At 47.3% G+C, this 24,573-nt stretch overlaps 1 protein-coding gene across 1 annotated transcript; it reads right to left on the bottom strand.

Annotated features, from left to right (window-relative positions):
• Window positions 1-3,120: 3,120 nt before the first annotated feature.
• smarcc2 (SWI/SNF related, matrix associated, actin dependent regulator of chromatin, subfamily c, member 2) lies at window positions 3,121-24,073 on the bottom strand. Its single transcript, XM_056273485.1, has 26 exons — window positions 23,963-24,073; window positions 23,155-23,274; window positions 22,942-23,027; window positions 22,692-22,773; window positions 22,101-22,193; window positions 21,229-21,298; window positions 21,053-21,122; window positions 20,689-20,764; window positions 19,664-19,908; window positions 19,429-19,553; window positions 19,213-19,266; window positions 18,568-18,605; window positions 16,698-16,828; window positions 16,519-16,590; window positions 16,237-16,350; window positions 14,475-14,628; window positions 14,255-14,371; window positions 14,089-14,151; window positions 7,543-7,801; window positions 7,174-7,335; window positions 6,909-6,970; window positions 6,671-6,791; window positions 6,415-6,578; window positions 6,156-6,290; window positions 5,684-6,047; window positions 3,121-3,952 (listed from the first exon to the last, which is right to left on the bottom strand). The coding sequence occupies exons 1-26, from the start codon at window positions 24,071-24,073 to the stop codon at window positions 3,888-3,890; spliced, it is 3,153 nt and encodes a 1,050-aa protein (XP_056129460.1). The 3' UTR covers window positions 3,121-3,887.
• Window positions 24,074-24,573: the final 500 nt, after the last annotated feature.

Here is a 24,573-nt window from a genome sequence, read left to right as displayed (position 1 = left end):
TTGGAGCGAGGTCGTGCTGTAGGTGCACATACAGGCTGCAGCGTTTGAGATCAGGGGTAGGAAGTTTTCCAATTTTGCAGCGAGTTAGATACATTGGCCCAGCAGGCCTCCGGTCTTCTTTTAAATCCGCTGATATTCCAGGGCGTCCGGGTGGCGTGGCGGTCTATTCCGCCGGTTCGAATCCCCGTGTTACCTCCGGCTTGGTCGGGCGTCCCTGCAGACGCAATTGGCCGTGTCTGCGGGTGGGAAGCCGGGCGTGGGTATGTGTCCTGGTCGCTGCACTAGCGCCTCCTCTGGTCGGTCGGGGGCGGGGACTGGGGCGAATAGCGTGATCCTCCCATGTCCTACGTCCCCCTGGTGAAACTCCTCACTGTCAGGTGAAAAGAAGCGGCTGGTGACTCCACATGTATGGGAGGAGGCATGTGGTAGTCTGCAGCCCTCCCCGGATCAGCAGAGGGGGTGGAGCAGAGACCACGACTGCCCAGACGAGTAGGGTAATTGGCAGGATAAAACGGGAGAGAACCCCCCCCCCCAAAAAAGCTAATATTCCCTGTGTGATTTGGTGGTCAGATGGGTGTCTGTACCCCATGCTAAGTATTACAATAATCTGGACAAGAAGACACTTCAACGATCTTTCAAGCCAATTTGCCTCCTCCTCCCCCCAACAGTCGATGCTGCATGCTGTCTAAACATGGTCCCGTCTGGCTGGTCTGACATGTACCGTCACAGCAGTAGTTTAGACGTCAGCACATGGCCAAATATGGACCCTCCGCCTCCTGGTGCCGCTGTCATTTTACACAGTTTCTCTCCAGCCAATTACTTGCTCTCCTTAAAAGGCGATGTTGGGGTCGACGTCCCGAGGCGTCGTTAGGGGGAGGTGTGAGCACCTAACGCGCCGCGAAGCGTCCTTCCTCCCGGCGCGCGCACGCAACTCAACAAAGCACGCGGCGCGGCGCTCCTCTTCATATCTTTTTATTATTTTCTCCTCCCCCTCCCCTCCCACGTTTTGAAAGTGAAACCTGGACACGGTTGTCATGTTTTTCCCATTCAACACAAACTCTGCCAGAGTAACCGCCGGCACCGATTGACACGTGACGAGTCGAGGAGAGGGCGAGTTCTACTGTGTAATAAACCAGCGTATCGTCAGCGTAGTGAAGAACACACAGAGCCAACGGACACTTATTTTATATCACAAAGTCCACACAATGTAGTAATAACACAGACAAAAAAGTCCATTTATACTCACAACTGTGGTGAGATCTCTAATACTGACTAGCCGGACATACCGTTAACTCTTATCACGGGTTATATTTCGGGGCACGGACACCACGTGGCCGTGCGTGGGTGATGAGACAGTTTCATATGAGGACAGTGGCAGAAATCATACTTCATCAGTCGGCGGCTACTAATCAAACAAAATGGCACTGAGCAGATCAGAACGGAGGACCTCCGGGGTTACAGGTCATAACGGCATGCACACGCACATGCACACAATCTCACACACGCACACACGAGTCACTCACACCGCGGCGGGGCAGGTAAATACAGGCTACAAAGGTCATATACAGCTGTAATGTTGACATACCAAAGTAAAAAGATGAAAAACTCGACGGTAAAAAGTATAAAAGTTGGTAGCATAAAGAGCGAGGACACCGTAGCAAATTAAAAAAACAAAAACATAAAATTCTTCTGCGTCGGCTGTTGAAGGTGCAGACTCGCTCGTCCTCTACAGCGTCCGAGTTCCTTCAGTCCAGGTTGAAATACTACATTAACCAGAAAGACACCAAGCACAAGTCTGATGCCCCAAGCAGCGACCTCCGGAAGTACTCACAAACATGGAAACTCGAGAAAAGAAGTCATGATAGTAAAAGGTATTAAAATCGTGATTGACACGTGTATGGTCTAGAGATTGCTAACATGCCCCCCCCCAAAAAAAATGTCTGACTCGTTTCCTTTGAGCTATAGTACATTCCTCACTAAAGCACAACCTGCACACTTGGACGTCATCCAAATCTTGCTCATAAGTAGAAGTGTGCGTCCGGGTGGCGTGGCGGTCTATTCCGTTCCCTACCAACACGGGGATCGCTGGTTCGAATCCCCGGGTTACCCCCGGCTAGGTCGGGCGTCCCCTGCAGACACAATTGGCCGTGTCTGCGGGTGGGAAACCGGATGTGGGTATGTGTCCTGGTCGCTGCACTAGCGCCTCCTCTGGTCGGTGGGGCACCTGTTCGGGGTGGAGGGGGGGGGGGTAGCGTGATCCTCCCACGCGCTACGTCCCCCTGGGGAAACTCCTCACTGTCAGGTGAAAAGAAGCGGCTGGCGACTCCACATGTATCGGAGGAGGCATGTGGTAGTCTGCAGCCCTCCCCGGATCGGCAGAGGGGCAGTGGCGCCCCCAGAATTTTTTCATATGGGGGGGGGGGCAAATGGGGCCACTGAAAATCTTGGGGTGGCACACCAAAACCAAAAGCCATGACTGAATTTCGGGAATTCTATGCTGCTGTTGTAGTATACTGTATAGGCTAGTGGAAAACTGTCAATATGAGAGTTAAGAAAAATATACATTATTGATTTAAATGAACAGCACCTAATGTAAGATATCAGATAGAAGCATATTATGCATAATCAGAAGCATATTCTGCATATGCGACTCGTGCCTGGGGGGGGGGGCAGGGATAGTATCAGGGTGGCCGTGGCCACCCCTGGCCACCCCTTGGGGGCGCCACTGCAGAGGGTGTGGAGCAGAGACCGGGACGGCCCGGAAGAGTGGGGTAATTGGCCAAGTACAATTGAGGAGAAAAAGGGGGGGGGGGGAGAAATAAGTGCAAGTGTTCACGCATGAGGCCGTTTCCTGCTGTTCTGATCAGTCCGACACCAGCAGAGGGAGCACTGCCACTGCTGACCAGTCTGTCGAGAAGGGAGCTTATGAGTGGAGGGCGGCGGGCGAAAAGCATCCTTCATAAGGACGGCGACCACGCGAAGAAGACGACGACGACACTAACGCGGCCCTGGACGAGCTTCCACGCTGCCGCCGCCTGGGGGACAACCAACGTTTTTAGAAAACACACATTTGTAACATTCTTGTAACAGAGACTCCAGTTTACAGTACATTATCAAAACTCCCCAAGCCGACTTGAGGCGGTTTCCAACTGGACTGTGATATTTTCATTCTTATTCTTCAATGACAAAATAACACGTCTTGCGTATTACCAAACTCTTTAGGTGTGACAAACTTAAAAAAAAAAATAAAAAAACAAAAGGGACAATAAGTGCTTTAGTTAAATTTCAATGCTTAACGTCTTCGAATAAGACCAAGGGAAAGAAATAGTCCAAAGTGCAAATATTTTTTCTTCCATACATTTTAGCTAGTACCGACATGGGGACGATGGTGTCGAGACGCCTGCGTAGCCAGGCCGCAGGGGGGCCTAGCTTTACGAGCCGCTGTAAAACCACTGGTGAAAACCTCAAAAAGCGCTGGACGAATTCTCCGCTTTCCCCTCGTGTCCTCCGGCGGCGGCGGATCTGCAAGACTTCCCATCAGTCCACCTCTCTGGGGTTGAGGTGAAAGAAATGACGTGGGATGTTGATGACGTGTGGGTGCACGAGGGGGGCTATGATCCCTTTACATACCGCAGTTCTTCATTGGCACTTTTCTCTTTACAGGTCAAATTTGAAGGGATTCGATTTCTCGACAGATATTCAAACAAGTTAAATGAAATGCTTTTTTTTCTTTTTTCTTTTTTTCTCCTTCCGTCGAATGTCCGGTCCAAAACACTGAAATGTCAGACTCTGTTGTCTTCCTTCGGTTTTGTTGACTTCGCTCTAGATGATACGGGCGGGGTTGAAAGTGGTCAGAGTCACTGGGGTTTTGCCGGAATCTCTGTGTCTCACTGCGGTGCGGGGACCGGAGCCGAGGGGTGGAGTGTGTCCCCGGGCTGAGGACCACTGGGTTCTGGATGGAGGAGAGAAAACCCGTTAAACATCTGCACACCTGAGAGCCTTGGGTTCACGAGGTCGTGTTCTCTATTTCCCTGGCTTACAGTGTCCCAGTTGGTTCTGATAAATTCTGCACGTTCCGACCTTATCTGCCGAGACTTGGTCGACAGACTGTAGTCAAAACTACCTCGAATCAACTCAGTTTTGAGTTTGTGCCATTTGAATAGTCCCGTCTCTATATCGTGGACAGAGTGAAGTTTGTCTCTGTCTCCAACACGTACAGAGACAGAGGCAAATGCTGGTCCACTCATGAAACCAGACTGAGAAAGGGGCACAGGGCCAACAAAACTTTATTCAGGGCGTCCGGATCCCAGATAGCAAAATTGCTGTGGCCCGGACCCGTCCCACACTCGACACTTCATTCGGCCCACATACCGCGTGGAATGATGGCACTTGGGTGGTCCGCTCCTGTTTGCCAGATCTGGGCCAAAACAAGTCATAGCAATGCAGCATGTGCCACATATTTGCCAAAGGTGACCCATATTTGAGCCATATTCACCATTTACCATGTGGGGCACTTCAGGGTCACATCCAGATCACATGTTGCCCAGAGCGCCGCATCTTTGCCAAAAAAGGCCCACATTTGATTTGGCATATTTGGGCCATATTGGCTGTTATACATGTGGGCCACTTCAGGCTCACATCCACTTTGTCAGGGCCAGAAGAAGGCCATCAGTGCCGCATCACTGCCTGAAGTGGCCCACATCCAGATGCTATCTGGGTAGCATAGCAGTCTGTTGCCTACCAACACAGGCATCGCCAGTTCAAATCCCCGTGTTACCTCCGGCTTAGTCGGGCGTCCCTACAGACACAATTGGCCGTGTCTGCGAGTGGGAAGCCGGATGTGGGTATGTGTCCTGGTCGCTGCACTAGCGCCTCCTCTGGTCAGTCGGGGCAACTGTTCAGGGGGGAGGGGGAACTGGGAGGGGGATAGAGTGATCCTCCCACGCGCTACGTCCCCCTGGTGAAACTCCTCACTGTCAAGGGAAAAGAAGCGGCTGGCGACTCCACATGTATGGGAGGAGGCATGTGGTAGTCCGCAGCCCACCCCGGATTGTTAGAGGGGGTGGAGCAGCGACCGGGACGGCTCGGAAGAGTGGGGTAATTGGCCAAGTACAATTGGGGAGAAAAAGGGGGAGGGGGGATTAAAAAAAATCTATTCAGGACTGAGGGCAGACAACATAAGAGAATATGAGCTACTGAATTATGGAAGTCACGAACTGTGAATGACAGCTGACACCATGTGTCTGACTCTATGCAGTAACTGCATTTGGATTTTTCTAAATCAAGTGAAAAGCTATTTCACGACTATTAGAGTTGAAAGGCACATTGTTGTACGTATGAAACCAACGCTGCCCTGTGATCTTCCGGTGATTAACAAAGTTTACCCATCATGACTTGCGCTCCATCGCCATCTATTTGCTGAGTGGGCTGGTACCAAGAACTAAGCCAGAGGTAATCATCAAATACTTTAGGAACTCACTGATTATTCAAAAGGTGGTAGTAGAATAAACCCAAAGCATTATCACCTGTTTGCATCTGCCCTCATGTACAAGAACTGTCAGACATGAATAGATAAACACATTCATATAAGGTAATTATGCTGTAATTCTTTGATTGTCGTAGCATCAAAACTAAGGTGGCAAAGAGATTCTTTAACTTGGACCAATGCCGAGCTATCACTCACCATGGATTGCTGGAGTAGTGCTGGAGCTGGTGTGGGTGGCGGGGGCTGGGGCTGGGTGGCAGGGGGGTGAAGTGTGAGGACCCGGGGGAGGCTGGGACTCGGCAGCCTGGGCAGAGGAGGCAGGAGGCGCTGGGCTGGGAGCAGGCTGCGGTGCAGGTGTACTGGGAGCTTGCTGACCAGCTGCCTGGCCCTGCGACGGAGGGCCTGAGGTAGCCTGGTTGGGGTGAGGGCCTCCAGTCTGGTTGTGCTGCTGGTGCTGGATTTGCTGGAAGTGCTGTTGGCGAGCCCTCATCTCCGCGTACTTCAGCTGCTCCATGTGAAAGGATTGACGGTCAGCCAGGAGCTGCTGCCTCTGGTACTCCAGCTATGTACAATGAAGCAAAAGCATTAAAAATGTTTCAAGGTAAACTATACACAATGATTATCAAGCCGTCAATTCTTAATGCTGCATCTCCCAGAATGCCAAACTCACAGCCTCCCTCTCCCTGTCCATGATGGTCTCCAGTTCTTCAAAGTGGCGCAATTTGATCTCCAGCTTCTTCATCTGGGTCTCCACCAGCAGAGCCACCAAAGACTTGATTTTCCTCTCTTCAACCGCTGCAAGGTGCTATGGAGAGATGCCGAGGATATAGGACGAAGAGGGAGAGTGAGGGTGAGAAAAGATGTTGAAAAGGGTGCTCTACAGATGATGGGGAAGCCTTGTGGCCAGTAGACTAGAATTCCTTATTTACCTTTGCTTTGACAGCAGCAGCAGCCAGAGCAGATGCAGCAGCAGTGGCCAGGTTCCCTTCACCCACATCACGCTCCACCTTAGCCTTCCTCTCCCCCTCACTCTCTCCTTCTCTCTGGCCCTCCTCTGCTCCCTCCTTTCCATCCTTCTCCTTCTCTCCATCACCTGATACAAACAGAATGTCAGCTTAAGGTGATGGAGCTTGTATATATAATTAATAAAAAATCGCATTTGCAGGATTTGAGCAACTTTGTTACCCATCTCAGAGTCTGTTTTCTCCGCCTCTCTGTCTCCTTCAGGTTCTCTCCCCCTCTCTTCCTCCTTCTTCCCATTCTCTCCTTGCTTTTCTTCTTCTTCCATGGCTCCATCTTTGCTGTCCTGCAAAGGAATTGGAAAAAAAAATGCATAGCGGGTCTCACACAAACTACCTGGCATGTCATCACATGAGGGCACGTCATCACAGTGCGATTATAAAGCCACAAGCAGAAATCCTACCTTGGCCTCTCTCTTCTCCTCACTGGACTGGCTGTCACTCTTATTTTCCTCACTGCTTTCGTCTACAGGACGAGAGACAACACCTGGAAGTCAGAGCCCACTATTCACTTTCTTTCTGTATATGACCGTTTTCTGTCTTTGCCGTTAACGTGAGTCCAACCCGGTTATGGAATTCTTCACTCTCTTACTTGGTTTTGTGTTTGTGCAGTAGTACTTGCCCTAATGTGGTTGTGTGTGCGCGTGCGTGTGTGTGTGTGTTTCCTACCGGGCTTCTCTCCTTCCTCAAGGCCTGTGCCGGCAATGCCACTTCCCTCCAGGCCATAGAGAGGGTCCTGTCTGCCACTGGCCCTGGCTGCCTCCTCCACCCGCCGCACGTGGGCCTCAACAAGTGCTGCTGGCACCTCTTCCTTCATGCGCGAAAACTCCTCTGAGAGGAAAAAAGGAGATGATTAACGCTACAAAAACTTCAGTTCAATTTATGTAAAGGACTCCCTAATGGACAGCAGAAACATAACCTCGACTTCATAATGGCTATTAAATTAATGATACTTGTCAGTTATACTGTTTTCAGGGCCATACTTGGTGCCGGTGCAGTATGGCAGGTCAGAATTAGGCAATGAGAGCCATTTCTCACCCAGAGCTGACTTGGCTGCAGCAGAGGCTACACGTGGATCTACCACAGAGGCAAGGAAGGCCACGGTGCTCATGACAGGGTTCCCTGCCTGGCTGAAGGGTATGGGCTGGTAGGCCAGTGGACCCAGCGATGAGCAGCTGTCCTCCAGGTAGGGGTCCTCGATGGGCAGCCGCAAGAAGTGCAGGATGCATTCGTCTTGTGTCCGGCTGCCCACATGTTCTGACACTTTGTTCCAGTCATCTTTGTACATCTCGAGGCCCTAGGGATGGACACAGCCAAATGTACTGCATTACAGATCCTGATGAGTTGCCTGCAAAATACATGGCTAACAGGTTAATGTTTGTTTTGGTTACATTTTTATTAATTTCTTTTAATATTTAAATCTAATTATTTAATTAAAATATATAAATAAATATATATATTTAAAATATATGAAACATAAACTTAATTATTTAATTAAAATATGTAATGTTTTAAATATTTAACATCTTTATTTTATTAAATTTGGCTAAATTTTTATTAAATTTGGTTAAATAAATGGCTAATTTGTACATCTTGAGGCCTTACAGATGGACACAGCCAAATGTACTGTATTACAGAGTCCTTCAAAATACATGGCTAATGGGTAAATGTTTTAGTTAAATTTGGTTACAGTTTTTATTAACATTTTATTAATTTTTTTATTTAAATAATATTTAAATAATTCTAAAATCTTCTTCTTCTTTCGGCTTGTTCCCTGTTTCCCAGGGGTCGCCACAGCGGAATCGACAGTTTCCATCGGTACCCTGTGAGGGCACAACACCGATGGCGGTCTTGTCAATCCGCATAATGATCTGGCAAAATTTTACGTCGGATGCCCTTCCTGACACAACCACTAACCCTATGGACGTAAATAATTCTAAAATATATAACTAAAATTTTATAATTTAATTAAAATATCTAAATAGTTTTTAAATATTCAAAATGTTTATTTTATTAAATGCTTATTAAATTTGGCTAAAAACTTATCAAATTTGTTTAAATTTGGTTAAATAAATGGCTAATTTGTACATCTCGAGGCCATAGGGATGGATACAGCCAAATGTACTGCATTATACACTCACCGGCCACTTTACTAGGCACACCTGTCCAACTGCTCGTTAACGCAAATTTCTAATCAGCCAATCACATGGCAGCAACTCAATGCATTTAGGCATGTAGACATGGTCAAGACGATCTGCTGCAGTTCAAACCGAGCATCAGAATGGGGAAGAAAGGTGATTTAAGTGACTTTGAACGTGGCATGGTTGTTGGTGCCAGACGGGCTGGTCTGAGTATTTCAGAAACTGCTGATCTACTGGGATTTTCACGCACAACCATCTCTAGGGTTTATAGAGAATGGCCCGAAAAAGAGAAAATATACAGTGAGCGGCAGTTCTGTGGGCGAAAATGCCTTGTTGATGCCAGAGGTCAGAGGAGAATGGCCAGACTGGTTCGAGCTGACAGAAAGGCAACAGTAACTCAAATAACCACTCATTACAACCGAGGTATGCAGAAGAACATCTCTGAACGCACAACACGTCGAACCTTGAGGCAGATGGGCTACAACAGCAGAAGACCACACCGGGTGCCACTCCTGTCAGCTAAGAACAGGAAACTGAGGCTACAATTCGCACAGGCTCACCAAAATTGGACAAAAGAAGATTGGAAAAACGTTGCCTGGTCTGATGAGTCTCGATTTCTGCTGCGACATTCAGATGGTAGGGTCAGAATTTGGCGTCAACAACATGAATGCATGGATCCATCCTGCCTTGTATTAACGGTTCAGGCTGGTGGTGGTGGTGTAATGGTGTGGGGGATATTTTCTTGGCACACTTTGGGCCCCTTAGTACCAATTGAGCATCGTGTCAATGCCACAGCCTACCTGAGTATTGTTGCTGACCATGTCCATCCCTTTATGACCACAGTGTTCCCATCTTCTGATGGCTACTTCCAGCAGGATAACGCGCCATGTCATAAAGCTCGAATCATCTCAGACTGGTTTCTTGAACATGACAATGAGTTCATTGTACTCAAATGGCCTCCACAGTCACCAGATCTCTATCCAATAGAGCACCTTTGGAATGTGGTGGACCGGGAGATTCGTATCATGGATGTGCAGCCGACAAATCTGCAGCAACTGCGTGATGCTATCATGTCAATATGGACCAAACTCTCTGAGGAATGTTTCCAGTACCTTGTTGAATCTATGCCATGAAGGATTAAGGCAGTTCTGAAGGCAAAAGGGGGTCCAACCCGGTACTAGCAAGGTGTACCTAATAAAGTGGCCAGTGAGTGTAGATCCTGGCGAGTTGCCTGCAAAGTACATGGCTAACAGGTTAATGTTTGTTTTGGTTACATTTGGTAAAATTTTTATTAAATATGGTTACATTTTTATTAATTTCTTTTAATATTTAAATCTAATTATTTAATGAAAATATATAAATATATATATAAAATGAAACATAAACTTAACTATTTAATTAAAATATGTAATGTTTTAAATATTTAACATCTTTATTTTATGAAATTTGGCTAAATTTTTATGAAATTTGGTTAAATAAATGGCTAATTTGTACATCTTGAGGCCTTACAGATGGACACAGCCAAATGTACTGTATTACAGAGTCCTTCAAAATACACTGCTCAAAAAAATAAAGGGAACACATAAGCAATGCAATGTAGCTCCAAGTCAATCACACTTTTGAGATATCAACCTGTCCAGTTAGGAATCAATTTCACCTGTTGGTAAATTGTCTAATGTCCACCAGGTGGACATTAGACAATTTGCAAGACAACCCCTATAAAAGGAATGGATTTGCATTTGCCTGTCCTCATCTTTTCTGGCCGATCTTTGGTTAGTTTTTCATTTTGCTAGTGCCCTCACCACTAGAGGTGGCATGAGGCGGTATCTGCAACCTACAGAAGTTGCTCAGGTAGTGCAGCTCATCCAGGATGGCATATCAATGCGTGCTGTGGCAAGAAGATTTGATGTGTCTCCCAGCACAGTGTCCAGAGCATGGAGGAGGTACCAGGAGACAGGCCAGTACACCAGGAAACGTGGAGGGGGCCGCAGGAGGACAACAACCCCGCAGCAGGACCGCTATCTGGTCCTTTGTGCAAGGAGGAACAGGAGGAGCACTGCCGGAGCCCTACAAAACGACCTTCAACAGGCCACTAATGTGCAGGTTTCTGCTCAAACAGTGAGAAACAGAATGCATGAGGATGGTATGAGGGCCCGACGTCCACAATTGGGGCCTGTGCTCACAGCCCAACACCGTGCAGCCCGATTGACCTTTGCCAGAGAACATCTTGGTTGGCAGATTCACCATTGGCGCCCTGTGCTCTTCACAGATGAGAGCAGGTTCACACTGAACACATGTGACAGACGTGAGAGAGTCTGGAGACGCTGTGGAGAACGTTCTGCTGCCTGCAACATCCTCCAGCATGACCGGTTTGGCGGTGGGTCAGTGATGGTCTGGGGAGGCATATCCTTGGAGGGCCGCACAGACCTCTACGTGCTAGCCGGAGGTACCATGACTGCCATTAGGTACCGGGATGAGATCCTCAGACCCATTGTCAGACCATATGCTGGTGCAGTGGGCCCTGGGTTCCTGCTCATGCATGACAATGCTCGTCCTCATGTGGCCAGAGTGTGTCAGCAGTTCCTGTATGTCAAGGGCATTGATGCTATGGACTGGCCTGCACGTTCCCCAGACCTGAATCCAATCGAGCACCTCTGGGACATCATGTCTCGTACCATCCGCCAACGCGATGTCACACCACAGACTGTCCAGGAGTTGACCGATGCCCTGATCCAGGTCTGGGAGGAGATCCCTCACGAGACCATCCGTCGTCTCATCAGGAGCATGCCCAGACGTTGTAGGGATTGCATACAGGCACGTGGAGGCCACACACACTACTGAGCCTCATTTTGAATCGTCTTGAAGAATTTCCACAGAAGTTGGATCAGCCTATGTTCTCATTTTCCACTTTGATTTTGAGTATGATTCTGAATCCAGACCTTAATGGGCTAATGATTATGATTTCCATTGATCATTCTTAGGTTATTTTGCTCTAAACACATTCCTCTGTCTAATAAATAAAGATTTTCAGCTGAAATATTTCATTCATCGAGGTCTATATTGTGTTTTTAGGTGTTCCCTTTATTTTTTTGAGCAGTGTACATGGCTAATGGGTAAATGTTTTAGTTAAATTTGGTTACAGTTTTTATTAACATTTTATTAATTTTTTTATTTAAATATTTAAATAATTTAAAAATATATAACTAAAAATTTATAATTTAATTAAAATATTTAAATAGTTTTTAAATATTCAAAATTTTTATTTTATTAAATGCTTATTAAATTTGGCTAAAAACTTATCAAATTTGTTTAAATTTGGTTAAATAAATGGCTAATTTGTACATCTCGAGGCCATAGGGATGGATACAGCCAAATGTACTGCATTATAGATCCTGGCGAGTTGCCTGCAAAGTACATGGCTAACAGGTTAATGTTTGTTTTGGTTACATTTGGTAAAATTTTTATTAAATATGGTTACATTTTTATTAATTTCTTTTACTGTTTAAATCTAATTATTTAATTAAAATATAGAAATAAATATATATATATATATATATATATATAAAATGAAACATAAACTTAACTATTTAATTAAAATATGTAATGTTTTAAATATTTAACATCTTTATTTTATGAAATTTGGCTAAATTTTTATGAAATTTGGTTAAATAAATGGCTAATTTGTACATCTTGAGGCCTTACAGATGGACACAGCTAAATGTACTGCATTACAGAGTCCTGCAAAATATATGGCTAATGGGTAAATGTTTGTTTTAGTTAAATTTGGTTACATTTTTATTAAAATTTTATTAATGTTTTTATTTGAATAATATTTAAATAATTTTAAATACATAACTAAAAATTTATAATTTAATTAAAATATTTAAATAGTTTTCAAATATTCGAAATTTTTTATTTTATTAAATTTTAATTAAATTTGGGTAAAAATGTATCAAATTTGTTTAAATTTGGTTAAATAAATGGCTAATTTGTAAATCTCGAGGCCACAGGGATGGACACAGCCAAATGTACTGCATTACAGATCCTGGCGAGTTGCCCGCAAAGTACATGGCTAACAGGTAAACGTTGTTTTGGTTAAATTTCCATGTGGCCCAAAAACAAGATGTGTGGGTTGCTTACAGGTAGTGACAATACATTATAACCAAAGTGATTTTCAAAATTCTTTCTAGTCTTTCATTCACCTTCCATATGAGGCCACATCTACCAGTCACATACTTGTCACACACAGCACAGCACACAGCACAGCACGTTACACACCGCAGCGCTGAGCTTGTTCTAGGCTCTTGTTGAACAGAAATCTATGAACGCCCTTGTCTGAAATAATTTAGGCCCAATGTGGCATTTTCATGTTGGCACTGAAAACCGTGGTACAGCATCGTGTGAATGTTGCCATGGCAACAGAACCGTCCTTGGAGTCAGCCAAAGAAAACGTAGACGACAACCAAAGAAGAAGTACAGCAGTCCTGCTGACATGCTTGTGATGAAACAAGGCAGGAGAAAGTACGATAGCTCTTCAAGCATCGTGTCTCTTGTTAGTGTCACAGTGCTCTTTATCTTTTTAATATCCAAAACTTGGTGTGCCTCCACCAAACCAGTTAGCTGCTCAGTGTCCATGCTGACTCAGTAAATCACAATGCGGTTTGTTCCTCCGCTCAGCTTGATGCAAGAGTTGTGAAAATTGAACTCTTGACAGAATGTTCCACATGGCATTGCTGTGTGTAGCTTCCACATGTGGCAGTGGTCAAACCCGCCGTTGCTACATCATTGAAAAACATGCGGTTTGTTGCCCACCGTGTAGGTTACGTGCATATTTTCGGGTCGGGTTGCAGGTATTAACTGGATGTGTCAGGCGGTTTACAGGAAATAAATGTTAAATATACCGGCAGTAGGCGGACGTGGTGTAACATGGTGCTACCTCTGGGTGTGAACGGATTTCCAATTTCTGATTCATGTACGACTGCTGCACATCTCCCACACCTACCACTTTCAAAACTGAGAAACATAATCACTGGTGGAATGACCTACGTCTATGGGCCCAGACACACCAAACTGACTAGCGGCGACGAGGGCCGACTGTTGCGTCGCCCCACGTCACTCACTGTCTGGGCCAAAACGCAGCACTTGAACACACCGCAAAGACTACAGCCAATGGCCAGCTAGCATGTAGGTTCTGAACTGATTCACTAGCTGAACAGCCAATCAGAGGGATCTCTCTCACCGACGGACTCCGCCGATCCAACATGCTGAATCAGCCGAAAAGCTGCCGACAGGGGTCCAACTAGTGGCAGCGATGCAGGACACACTGCAAAAACTAGAGTCACAGACGCTCACCAATGACCCAACATTGGCCAACGGGCGGGGTGTATCAAGGCCTTAACTATTGCACCTTTACAAAGTTGATACTCGAGCAAATGTGTTTTACCTCAAGTAGCAGTAGTGTCTCCTGCTCTGTCCACTCCCTCATGGAACTTGCTGCATTCTTACTCTAAATAAATAAAATAAAGCCAAACAAAGTAAACAAATAATTAATACATTACCGTTACTGAAGGGAATACATGCATTCTTTAATAATTGCTATGGAACGGTACCTTGGCAGAGCTAGTTTTCTTGCTGTACATGTCCGTCCGCAGGCCAAAGTTCTGCAGGTCTGCTGGCTTCTCCTTCACCTTATCTGGGAAGGACAGCATCTGCTGAGTAGCAGGTGTCTACACGTAGACCATGACAAAGAAGAAGAAAAAATACCGATATAAAAACATTAACTACACCCACAAAACCAGTCTGTGATAGTGTTTGTGTGGGGATGTGGACCTGGGATGCCTTGGGCTGCAAGGGCACCAGGCTGGAGGGAGTGTCTGCCAGGACGTGGAAGTGCGAGGTCGGCGGGGGACCCATGGGCGTGGGTCTGCTCTCAGAGTCCACTTGGTAGTTAATGAGTCCCCACTGCTCCAAGAAGGCATGGACCCTGCAGTTGCAAGGTAAAGAACGTGGAGGCACTGAGTAAAAGACTGACATATAACTGACATAAAGCTGACCAGAACAGACAGCCATTTTGCTTATTTCAGATAACTGACAATGGCGCACGCATAGAAAATTCAGCTCTGGTTAACAGACCTTTTCACCACAGCCATACTGACATGAAATCACAGGTTTGATTAATGAATGCGATTAATTAAGATTTCATTCCACTGTGTGTAGCAGAGCCTTTCCAGTGAGCCAACCTGTACAACAGCAGCACCCTGACTCTGTTTGACCTGAATGGACCCTTAATTAGCGTCATTGGTAACACCTGTCTTTACCCTACTGTTTACCTGCCTTTACGCTACTATTTACCTGTCTTTACCCTATTTACCTGTCTTTACCCTACTACTTACCTGTCTTTACCCTGCTAGTTACCTATTTACCTGTCTTTACCCTATTTACCTGTCTTTACCCTGCTAGTTACCTATTTACCTGTCTTTACCCTAATATTTACCTGTCTTTACCCTGCTAGTTACCTATTTACCTGTCTTTACCCTACTATTTACCTGTCTTTACCCTGCTAGTTACCTATTTACCTGTCTTTACCCTGCTAGTTACGTATTTACCTGTCTTTACCCTACTATCTACCTATTTACCTGTCTTTACCCTGCTAGTTACCTATTTACCCTAATATTTACCTGTCGTTACCCTACTATTTTTCTGTCTTTACCCTGCTAGTTACCTATTTACCTGTCTTTACCCTACTATTTACCTGTCTTTATCCTGCTATTCACCTGTCTTTACCCTGCTATTTACCTGTCTTTACCCTGCTAGTTACCTGTCTTTATCCTGCTAGTTACCTGTCTTTACCCTGCTAGTTACCTATTTACCTGTCTTTACTCTACTATTTACCTGTTTTTACCCTACTATTTACCTATTTACCTGTCTTTACCCTATTTACCTGTCTTTACCCTGCTAGTTACCTGTCTTTACCCTGCTAATTACCTATCTTTACCCGTCTATTTGTCTTTACCCAACTATTTACCTGTCTTTACCTGACTATTTACTGTCTTTACCCTACTATTTCTCTATTTACTTGTCTTTACCTGACTATTTACTGTCATTACCCTACTATTTACCTGTCTTTATCCTACTATTTACCTGTATTTACCCTACTATTTCTCTATTTACTTGTCTTTACCTGACTATTTACTGTCTTTACCCTACTATTTACCTGTCTTTACCCTACTATTTCTCTATTTACCTGTCTTTACCTGACTATTTACTGTCTTTACCCTATTTACTGCCTTTATCCTACTATTCACCTGTCTTTACCCTACTATTTCTCTATTTACTTGTCTTTACCTGACTATTTACTGTCTTTACCATACTATTTCTCTATTTACTTGTCTTTACCTGACTATTTACTGTCTTTATCCTATTTACCTGTCTTTACCAGTCTATTTGTCTTTACTCTGCTATTTACCTGTCTTTACCCTACTATTTACCTGTCTTTACCTGACTATTTCACATCAAAATGGCTTCTGTGAAAGAGGTCTATTATCTCTACTGTGTATTACAAAATTCTATTTAAAGTCAACATTCCATTTACCTCATGATTGCACACACATCTCCAGCTAAATTCCTGCGACAGGCGGTTGAGGTGAGGTACTCCTGGGGGTTCAGACGGTAGGTGTCAATCATGAAGTTCCTGTAGGCCAAGTAACTGAGGACAGATAAGGCCAGAGAGAGAGAGAGAGAGAGAGAGCAGTTACAGATATGTCAAAACAAGGACTAAACACATCACACTAAGATGTCAGTGAACGCATGTGCGTGTTTTGTAAATTAATTTCAGTGAACTGAAAACCTCTACGAGCGTCTCACAACTACTTACATCTCTGGGGTTTTGGATTTGTTCTTGCCATTGAAGAACTCTGGGAGGGCTCTGCGCTCAATAGCATGAACACTGGGGATCAAGCATAGCAGTGTGAACACGACTATCCCTCAAAACGAAACAGCTGAATGGTTCATGAACTATGAACTGGCTAAAGCTCACTCATGGCCGCTGGTTACCTGTTGTAGTCAAACCAGGCAGCGTAGCTGGGAATAATGATATGATGAGTCTGCTCCGTCACATTGTCCTCGTGGAGGTCTGAACCTTTCACCGGCTCCCCCTTCACACTTGAAGAGCCTTCCTCTTCCTCCTGCTTGGACAAAATCAGAGCCTACACAGTCAGATTTTCCTGGGGACCGGAGCCTTCTATTCTCATTTTCTCATTTTACTGCCTAACATGTCAATAATTAGCAGATACATTCATATGTCCACCTTAGCGGATGACATTGTGATCTGTAGTGAGAGTAGGGTGTAGGTTGAGGAGAGCCTGGAGAGGTGGAGGTATGCACTGGAGAGAAGAGGAATGAAAGTCAGTAGGAGCAAGACGGAATACCCATGTGTGAATGAGAGGGAGGACAGTGGAATGGTGAGGATGCAAGGAGTAGAGGTGACGAAGGCATATGAGTTTAAACACTTGGGGTCAACTGTCCAAAGTAACGGGGAGTGCAGAAGAGAGGTGAAGAAGAGAGTGCAGGCAGGGTGGAGTGGATGGAGAAGAGTGTCAGGAGTGATTTGTGACAGAAGGGCACCAGCAAGAGTTAAAGGGAAGGTTTACAAGATGGTTGTGAGACCAGCTATGTTGTATGGTTTGGAGACAGTGGCACTGACGAAAAGACAGGAGGTGGAGCTGGAGGTGGCAGAGATGAAGATGATAAGATTTTCATTGGGAGTGACGAAGGAGGACAGGATTAGGAACGAGTATATGAGAGGGACCGCTCAGGTTGGACGGTTTGGAGACAAAGCAAGAGAGACAAGATTGAGATGGCTTGGACATGTGTGGAGGAGAGATGCTGGGTATATTGGGAGAAGGATGCTGAATATGGAGCCGCCAGGGAAGAGGAGAAGAGGAAGGCCAAAGAGGAGGTTTATGGATGTGGTGAGGGAGGACATGCAGGTGGCTGGTGTGACAGAGGAAGATGCAGAGGACAGGAGGAGATGGAGACGGATGATCTGCTGTGGCGCCCCCTAACGGGAGCAACCGAGAGTAGTAGTAGTAATAGTAGTAGTAGTAGATTCATGTCAACCTTCAGGCACCTTAGAGCACTGAATAATAATCGTATCATAGTCAAAAGCGCAGTCATGTCAAGTACATTTAATAAGGGGGAGATATGTAGGTCACCAATAGTGACGGAGGTAACAGAGGAGCCATATTACCACAACTAAGAGTAAGAGTCCTGCTTAAAGGCACCATGAGTAGGATTTGTTGGTTGATGTTTGTAAACACAACATTTAAGTTGGCCCCTCCTCCCCGGCTCAGCGTCACCGGAAAGACATGCCCCCTGACCACAGCTGACAGAACACATCCCAGTGTACAGGCCAACTCCACATCACTCTTCATCCCCATCCTCTCCCTCGGTGCTCGCCAGCGGGTGAAAGCCAACCCCAGATTCACTCTCGCTTTTGGAACGAGCTTTGTCCGCTTGGCGTTTCGCCTCACTATGTTTGCGTCTTTTCGGCACCGTGTCCGCCATTGTGGTAGCTTCCTCTCGGATGCGTGCTTACAATCTGGATCTGGCACCTGGTCGCTACGTTTTTATAGAGTCCCGCTGCCCAAACGCCCAGAATCGTCCCATACGCAGCAACATAAGAAGCTACAGGTGGAGGACAGGGACTCTGCAGACTGATGCCACCCCACGCGTCTCGTGGCTCAAACGTGATGGCTGAGAGGGATTATTTTGGTAGGGGTCTACACTCTGAGTTTCAGGGAAATCCTACTGGTTCTGCCGTTCCCCTCCCATGCAGACCCCATCTATGGATTGGGGTCTGCACGGGAGAGGGAAGTTTTTAAGCCTTTCTTTTTTAACAGACACTTTTCCTCCTCTGCATTACCTTTCCAGTCGTTTCCATGGACTCGTCCTCTTGCTCGTCTGTTGGAGACAGAAAAAAGACAGGTGAGATGATAAGCCAGACGGGGAGAAGAACTGAAGCACAACATCAGCAAGGCTGCATTAGCTCTATTCTGTTGTAGCTTGATCACATATTTTATAGAATATATACTGGACAATGAATTGATTGATTCCCCCCCTTTTTTTTTTCTACCCAATTGTGCTTGGCCAATTACCCCACTCCGCCATCCCGGTCACTGCTCCACCTCCTCTGCTGATGCGGGGAGGGCTGCAGACTACCACATGCCTCCTCCCATACATGTGGAGTCACCAGCCGCTTCTTCTCACCTGACAGTGAGGAGTTTCACCAGGGGGACGTAGCGCGTGGGACGATCACACCATCCCCCCTCCTCCCTGAACAGGCACCCCGACCGACCAGAGGCGGCGCTAGTGCAGCGACCAGGACACACCCACATCCGGCTTCCCACCCACAGACACAGCCAATTGTGTCTGTAGGGATGCCTGACCAAGCCGGAGGTGACACGGGGATTCGAACCGGCGATCCCCGTGTTGGCAGGCAACGGAACAGACCGCCACGCCACCCGGACGCCCAAAATGATTGATGGATTTAACTGCACTGGGAACTCACCCATGTCTGTTCCTCCTTTCACTGGGGTCGACTCAGAGTCCTTCTTAGTGTTATCTACAGAGGGACAGGAAACTGGTGTTCAGAACAACCGCGATCAAATGCCAGCTGGCACAAGTAAAGGTAACAAATACTGGATCTTAAGCAGGTTAAGACTTCTGAGCGGGGGTGCCATGCTCACTAACATCTATGTAAGTATGTAAATGGTGAGCCTTATACTTGTCTTAGCTGCGTTGCCCTCCTCTGATGCTGGTACGGGTGACGCTTCACCCAAGTCCTTCGAAAGGTCCTCCTGTTCCTCCTCCCTCTGGCCCCGCTTGGACTTTGTGTAAGGGGTTGTGGGCCTGTCAGCATGCACACATAGGTAGACAGGTACAGACGTCACACAACACACTCCACTGACACCCGGAGAACAGATGTGCTAGCATGCATGTGGGCAGGCGAAGCCACACACCCTTTTTTGGTGTTTTTCTTCTTGCTCTCCTGGGGGGGAGGGGTGGGGGAGGGCGATGGCGAGCGCTTCCTCTTCTTGGCGCTGCCGGGCTTCTTGTCGCGCCGCTCGTCCGGCGTGGTCACTTCATCCGTCAACGTCTTAGCTGAAATCCTCTTCCTCTTCGGGCCGCCTTCACCTACTTCATAATCCTCCTCATTCATCCACTCGTTGTACTGGTCCAGGTCTAAGATCCATTTGGCATGGACCTGCAGACAGAGAGGACAACGGTGTATGTAGAGAGAATCCATCCATCAGACCATTATCCAGGACGCTTAACCTGCTCTCAGGGTTGCTGGAGCCTATCCCGGCAGTCATTGGGCGGCAGGCGGGTAGACACCCTGGACAGGCCGCCAGTCCACCACAGGACCGTGTCGGCCCAAGGGACAATTTAGTACGGCCGATTCACCTGACCTACATGTCTTTGGACTGTGGGAGGAAACCGGAGCCCCCGGAGGAAACCCACACAGACACGGGGAGAACATGCAAACTCCACACAGAGGACGACCCCCAAGGTTGGACTACCCCGGGGCTCGAACCCAGGACCTTCTGGTTGTGAGGCGACCGCGCTAACCACTGCACCACCGAGCCACCAAGAAAATGATTGGTGATCATTATGATTAGTTATTATGTTTATTATCAGTTATTAGCAGACTTCACCATTTGACTGAGCCTGTTTGAGTAGCGGAGAGAGCGTTTGAACTCGCGGCGGCTCCTCCTGCCAGGCCAGCGTGTGCTCGCCGCGCCTCCAGCAGGTGACGCCCTGAATAACCAATCACCAGTTCTGACAGTACCCCGACTTCCCCGTTCACTGCGGTGCCAGAGTACGCGCTGCAGCTTCCAGTGCCGATCTGCAGCTGCCCCGAATGTTTACGTGAACCGAGAGGCAAAATGGCGGAGCGACGTAAAGGCAGGACAACGTGTCCCACGTTAGAACACAACACACGACGAGGACGGGGACCGCAACCATATCACAAGTCATTCAATACCTTTCTGGGCTTCTCTGGGCTGGGAGGGTCCTCCACAGCGGCGTCTACCTCCACGGCTGAGATCCAGGTGTCATAACTAAACAGTGAGAGGGACAAGGTCAAAGGTCAGGAGTGAAATTACAAGTGTGGGCTTGCTTGAATAGCACTGGAGGAGGCACGCACAACTCCAGCTGTAAGAGAGTTGCTTTTAGAAAATGTACACAACGGCTGAAATAAGCACTATATAAATGTAATGATAATAATAATAATAATTATCATTATTGGTGGGAGGGGTGTATGTTCTGGAGTGTTAGCAGAAACACAGGTCAGTCAACACTCGGGTCACAGAAGACACTGAGCGCTCACGTCGTTTTGCGAGACCAACCTGTCGGGGAAATAGCCCCAGTGGAGGAGAACCTGCTTGTCTCTCTTCATCACGGGACGCACCCACTCCTCTGAAGCGGGGGAGAAAAGATGCTCTCAGATAAAACAACACAACGACACAACCGATGCTGCTTTTGGAGCGCACACGGGACGCCGAGGCGCTGGTTTTAGTCTTACCCTCCTCCAGGCTGCTGGGAATAGGAACTACCACATGGGAGCTGGAGGCCTTGTCCTCAGTCACCGAACCCTGCAGGAGACAACGTCAACATAATAAACACAAGTCCTCAACGAGTTACACACTTCTGCTTGGAAAAAACAAACAAACAAGGGAGATGAAATTGGGCAAGTCTCAGACCAGTGCTGTAGTACTTGAGTCCAGGACTCTGACTCGAGTCCGACTTGAGTCCTGATTTTCAGGACTCGTGACTCGACTTGGACTTGAGCACTGATTACTCGGATTCTGGCTTGGACTCGAGCGCTGACTGCATTCGGACTCGGAAGTTGGAGATGAGGACTTGGACTTTTTAATTGATAAAGACGGTTTCTTTGTGTTGTTACTTTTGTGCAACAGGCCTTGATAACCTAGCACAAGAGACTGAGGCTGTTTGAGCAGTGTAACATGACTCAGTTTGGTGAAGGGTGTGCTCGTGTGTTCCACAGACACGTGGATTCACGTGCACACCCTCATGCTCAGTAACAGTTAGTGCTAAGATGCCTAACTTGAACTCGACTCAGACTCAACCTTGACGACTTGGACTCGGACTCAGGTAATGGGGACTTGACTCGAACTCGGCTCGGACTCTTCTTTGGGGACTCGAACTCGAACACTGGGGACTCGAGACTCGGACTCGAGGTTTAGTGATTCGACTACACCACTGTCTCAGACACACAAATCTAATCTGCTTCGAAGAACATTTTCCTGGATGAAGATTTCAAATGAACACAACATTTTGGTCCAAGACTAAAAACGATGTGTGAAACTGACCTTTACTTTACAGTTTTGATATTTATCCACAAAAGTCTCTTGTAGGAAACATATATTTGTTTACCTGATGTCGTTTGATAATGTCCTTCAGCTTCCCCAGCAGCTTGGGCTCGATGTCCGAGTTCAGGTAGATAACAGGTCTGGCCAAACAGTTGTTCTGGCACAGGGAACACAGGAGTGTGAATAAAGGTTAAAACACACGGGCCTAAATGAACAATATTTCTGGGGCGCTGGTTTTGTGTCCTGGCAGCATCTCCACTGAGATGAAGCTCAGTTGCAGTGCTTTCGGTTCCTTTAGGGAGCGAGCGGGCTTTCTTTGGCACATCCCAGCTGTGCGATAAAGGGACTGGGAAGCAGAGTCCTGCAGGGGGATTTGGCTGCACTTGGCAGAGGACGGTGAGGACGTATGACCAGGTAATCCCTGCTGTGACCTACTGTGAGGAGACCTGCTTCCAACCTACTTTATTCAGGAGACCTACTTTCAACTTCGTTACAAGTAGGAACCCAGAGGACACCCTAGCTCAAACAACTGTACTGAATGTACAACAATTAGGAATGTTATGCTGAGTATAATTTTTGCATGTTGGTTTTCAAGTTCAAAAGAAGCAAGAAAGAAAGGAATGAATGAAGGTGGGAAGGAAGGAGACAGACTGACCTGTACCAAGGACTTCTCAATGGTCATGAACATCTCCACATTCCGGTCCATCCTCGACGGATTCTGGAAGTCAAACCTGCGCCTACCAAGAAATTAGACTGGAGTTACACATGAAACAGCATCACCTCAGCAACAACACGACAAACAGAAGAAAACCCCTAACTCGCTACACACTCCCATCACTCACTCCTCACATATTTCCACCTGCATTTATGCTCCTGTATCAGGCCAGCTAGAATGAAGCCCTTACCATCCCTGGTCGCTCTTGAACTTGTACGCAGCAGCCAGAATGTGGCACAGAGCCCCTCCGGATTTAAAGTCCAGGAAGCATTTCATCTGAAGGCACAAAGCACAACAGCGCACATGAGTCAGGGGAGCAAAGCTTGTGTGTGTGTGTGTGTGTGTGTGTGTGTGTGTGTGTGTGTGTGTGTGTGTGTGTGTGTGGTGAATGAGAGTGACCTACTGGCAGCTTGGTGAGAGGTGGGTTGCTAACATGCCGTCCGAACACCTCTTCCTGGAACTGGAGCAGCTGAACCACCAGGCTGGAGAGGGACTTGTTGGTGGGGGGCTCCGCCTGGATGTACTGAGAGATAAAAAAACCAAGTGGGTTACCGGTCAACATCAAGAAAGAGGGCTCCGGGGGGGGCGGAGGGGGGAGATGGGGGGGGCAGCCTGCAGGGTTGCATTGTGCATCGTAAGCCACACACACGGACCGTATCAGGTGAATTGCGATATCAACGTTGCAGCACCGCCGTTACTACGTGATTAGGTCCGTTTACGCCTACGAACGCCGCGCTGACCGACCAAAGCGGCGAGGCAGCGCCGACAGATGTGAACGCTCAGCGCAGCGCAGCATACATGGCTGCAGACGCGCGCCTCGGAGGCAAGGGCCAACATCTGGATTTGGAAACTGGAGGCTCCGGTTACCGCTAGCTCGGCGGCTAGCGGCGCTAGCGGGCTGGCCAGCCTCCTCGATATTACACACACAAAAAACACAGACACGCAGCATCGCGGACCGTCCGTCCTTCGCCTGCACGGAGTCACGGGAGAGCGCAACGACGAAGGCGAGCCGGTTTAGACCCGTATCTAGAGCAGGCGTCGCCTCAGCATCCTTTTATACTCCGGCTCATGTGGATTAAAACAGCTGGGCAATCTGCAGCCCAGCTCGCGCCCTCCCTCCCCTCTTTGTCACTCCTTCTGCCGAGCAGCCGCGCGCGGCTCCCGACATGTGCGCGTGTGATGTGAAGCGAGGACGGCACGCGGGGCAGTACCTTCTTGTAGTTCTTGCCCAGCCACACGCGGACGTTATCGAACTGAGACACGGTGTCGGACGCCTCGAAATATTTCACATTCGGGCCGCCGTCTTTCTTCCGCACCGCCATCTTTGCCTGCAGACAACTTGGTCGACAACGACCGCCCCCTGGCGGCGGATGGGTGACATTACAGCCACTCGGCCGCAGTTCGGCTCGGCGCACAGCAGGGAGAGTAGTTGTGTCGAGTATGACTCTCAAAACGCTGTGTTTGGTACATTTCCCATTCACAGAGCCAGGGTGGTGGAGTCCAAGCCCACTAGTGGTTTTATATGACATTGATCTGAGGTTCTTTTGCAAGTCCCTTACCAAGAGAACCTCCAACAAAGAGGCAGTGAGGACGCCCCCCCCCCTTGGAAGAATATTAAACACGCTAGATCAACGAACAGCTTAGATTTACACTGTTCTCTCCCCTGGAAGCATCCTGACATGCTGGCTCTTATGGCCATCATCTGATCATCGACCTCCTAACTTGATTTTTGTGTCGACAAAAATAAGTTTATTTTTGATGTTTTGTTTATTTTATTCCTTTTATTCTCTCTCTTTTTTTGTTGCATTGTATCATATTTAGA

Source organism: Lampris incognitus, chromosome 2 (assembly GCF_029633865.1).
Source record: "Lampris incognitus isolate fLamInc1 chromosome 2, fLamInc1.hap2, whole genome shotgun sequence".
In the NCBI taxonomy this organism is placed as follows: domain Eukaryota; kingdom Metazoa; phylum Chordata; class Actinopteri; order Lampriformes; family Lampridae; genus Lampris; species Lampris incognitus.
Note: the sequence above shows the minus strand (reverse complement) of the source record. Positions and strands in the feature narration are given on the sequence as shown.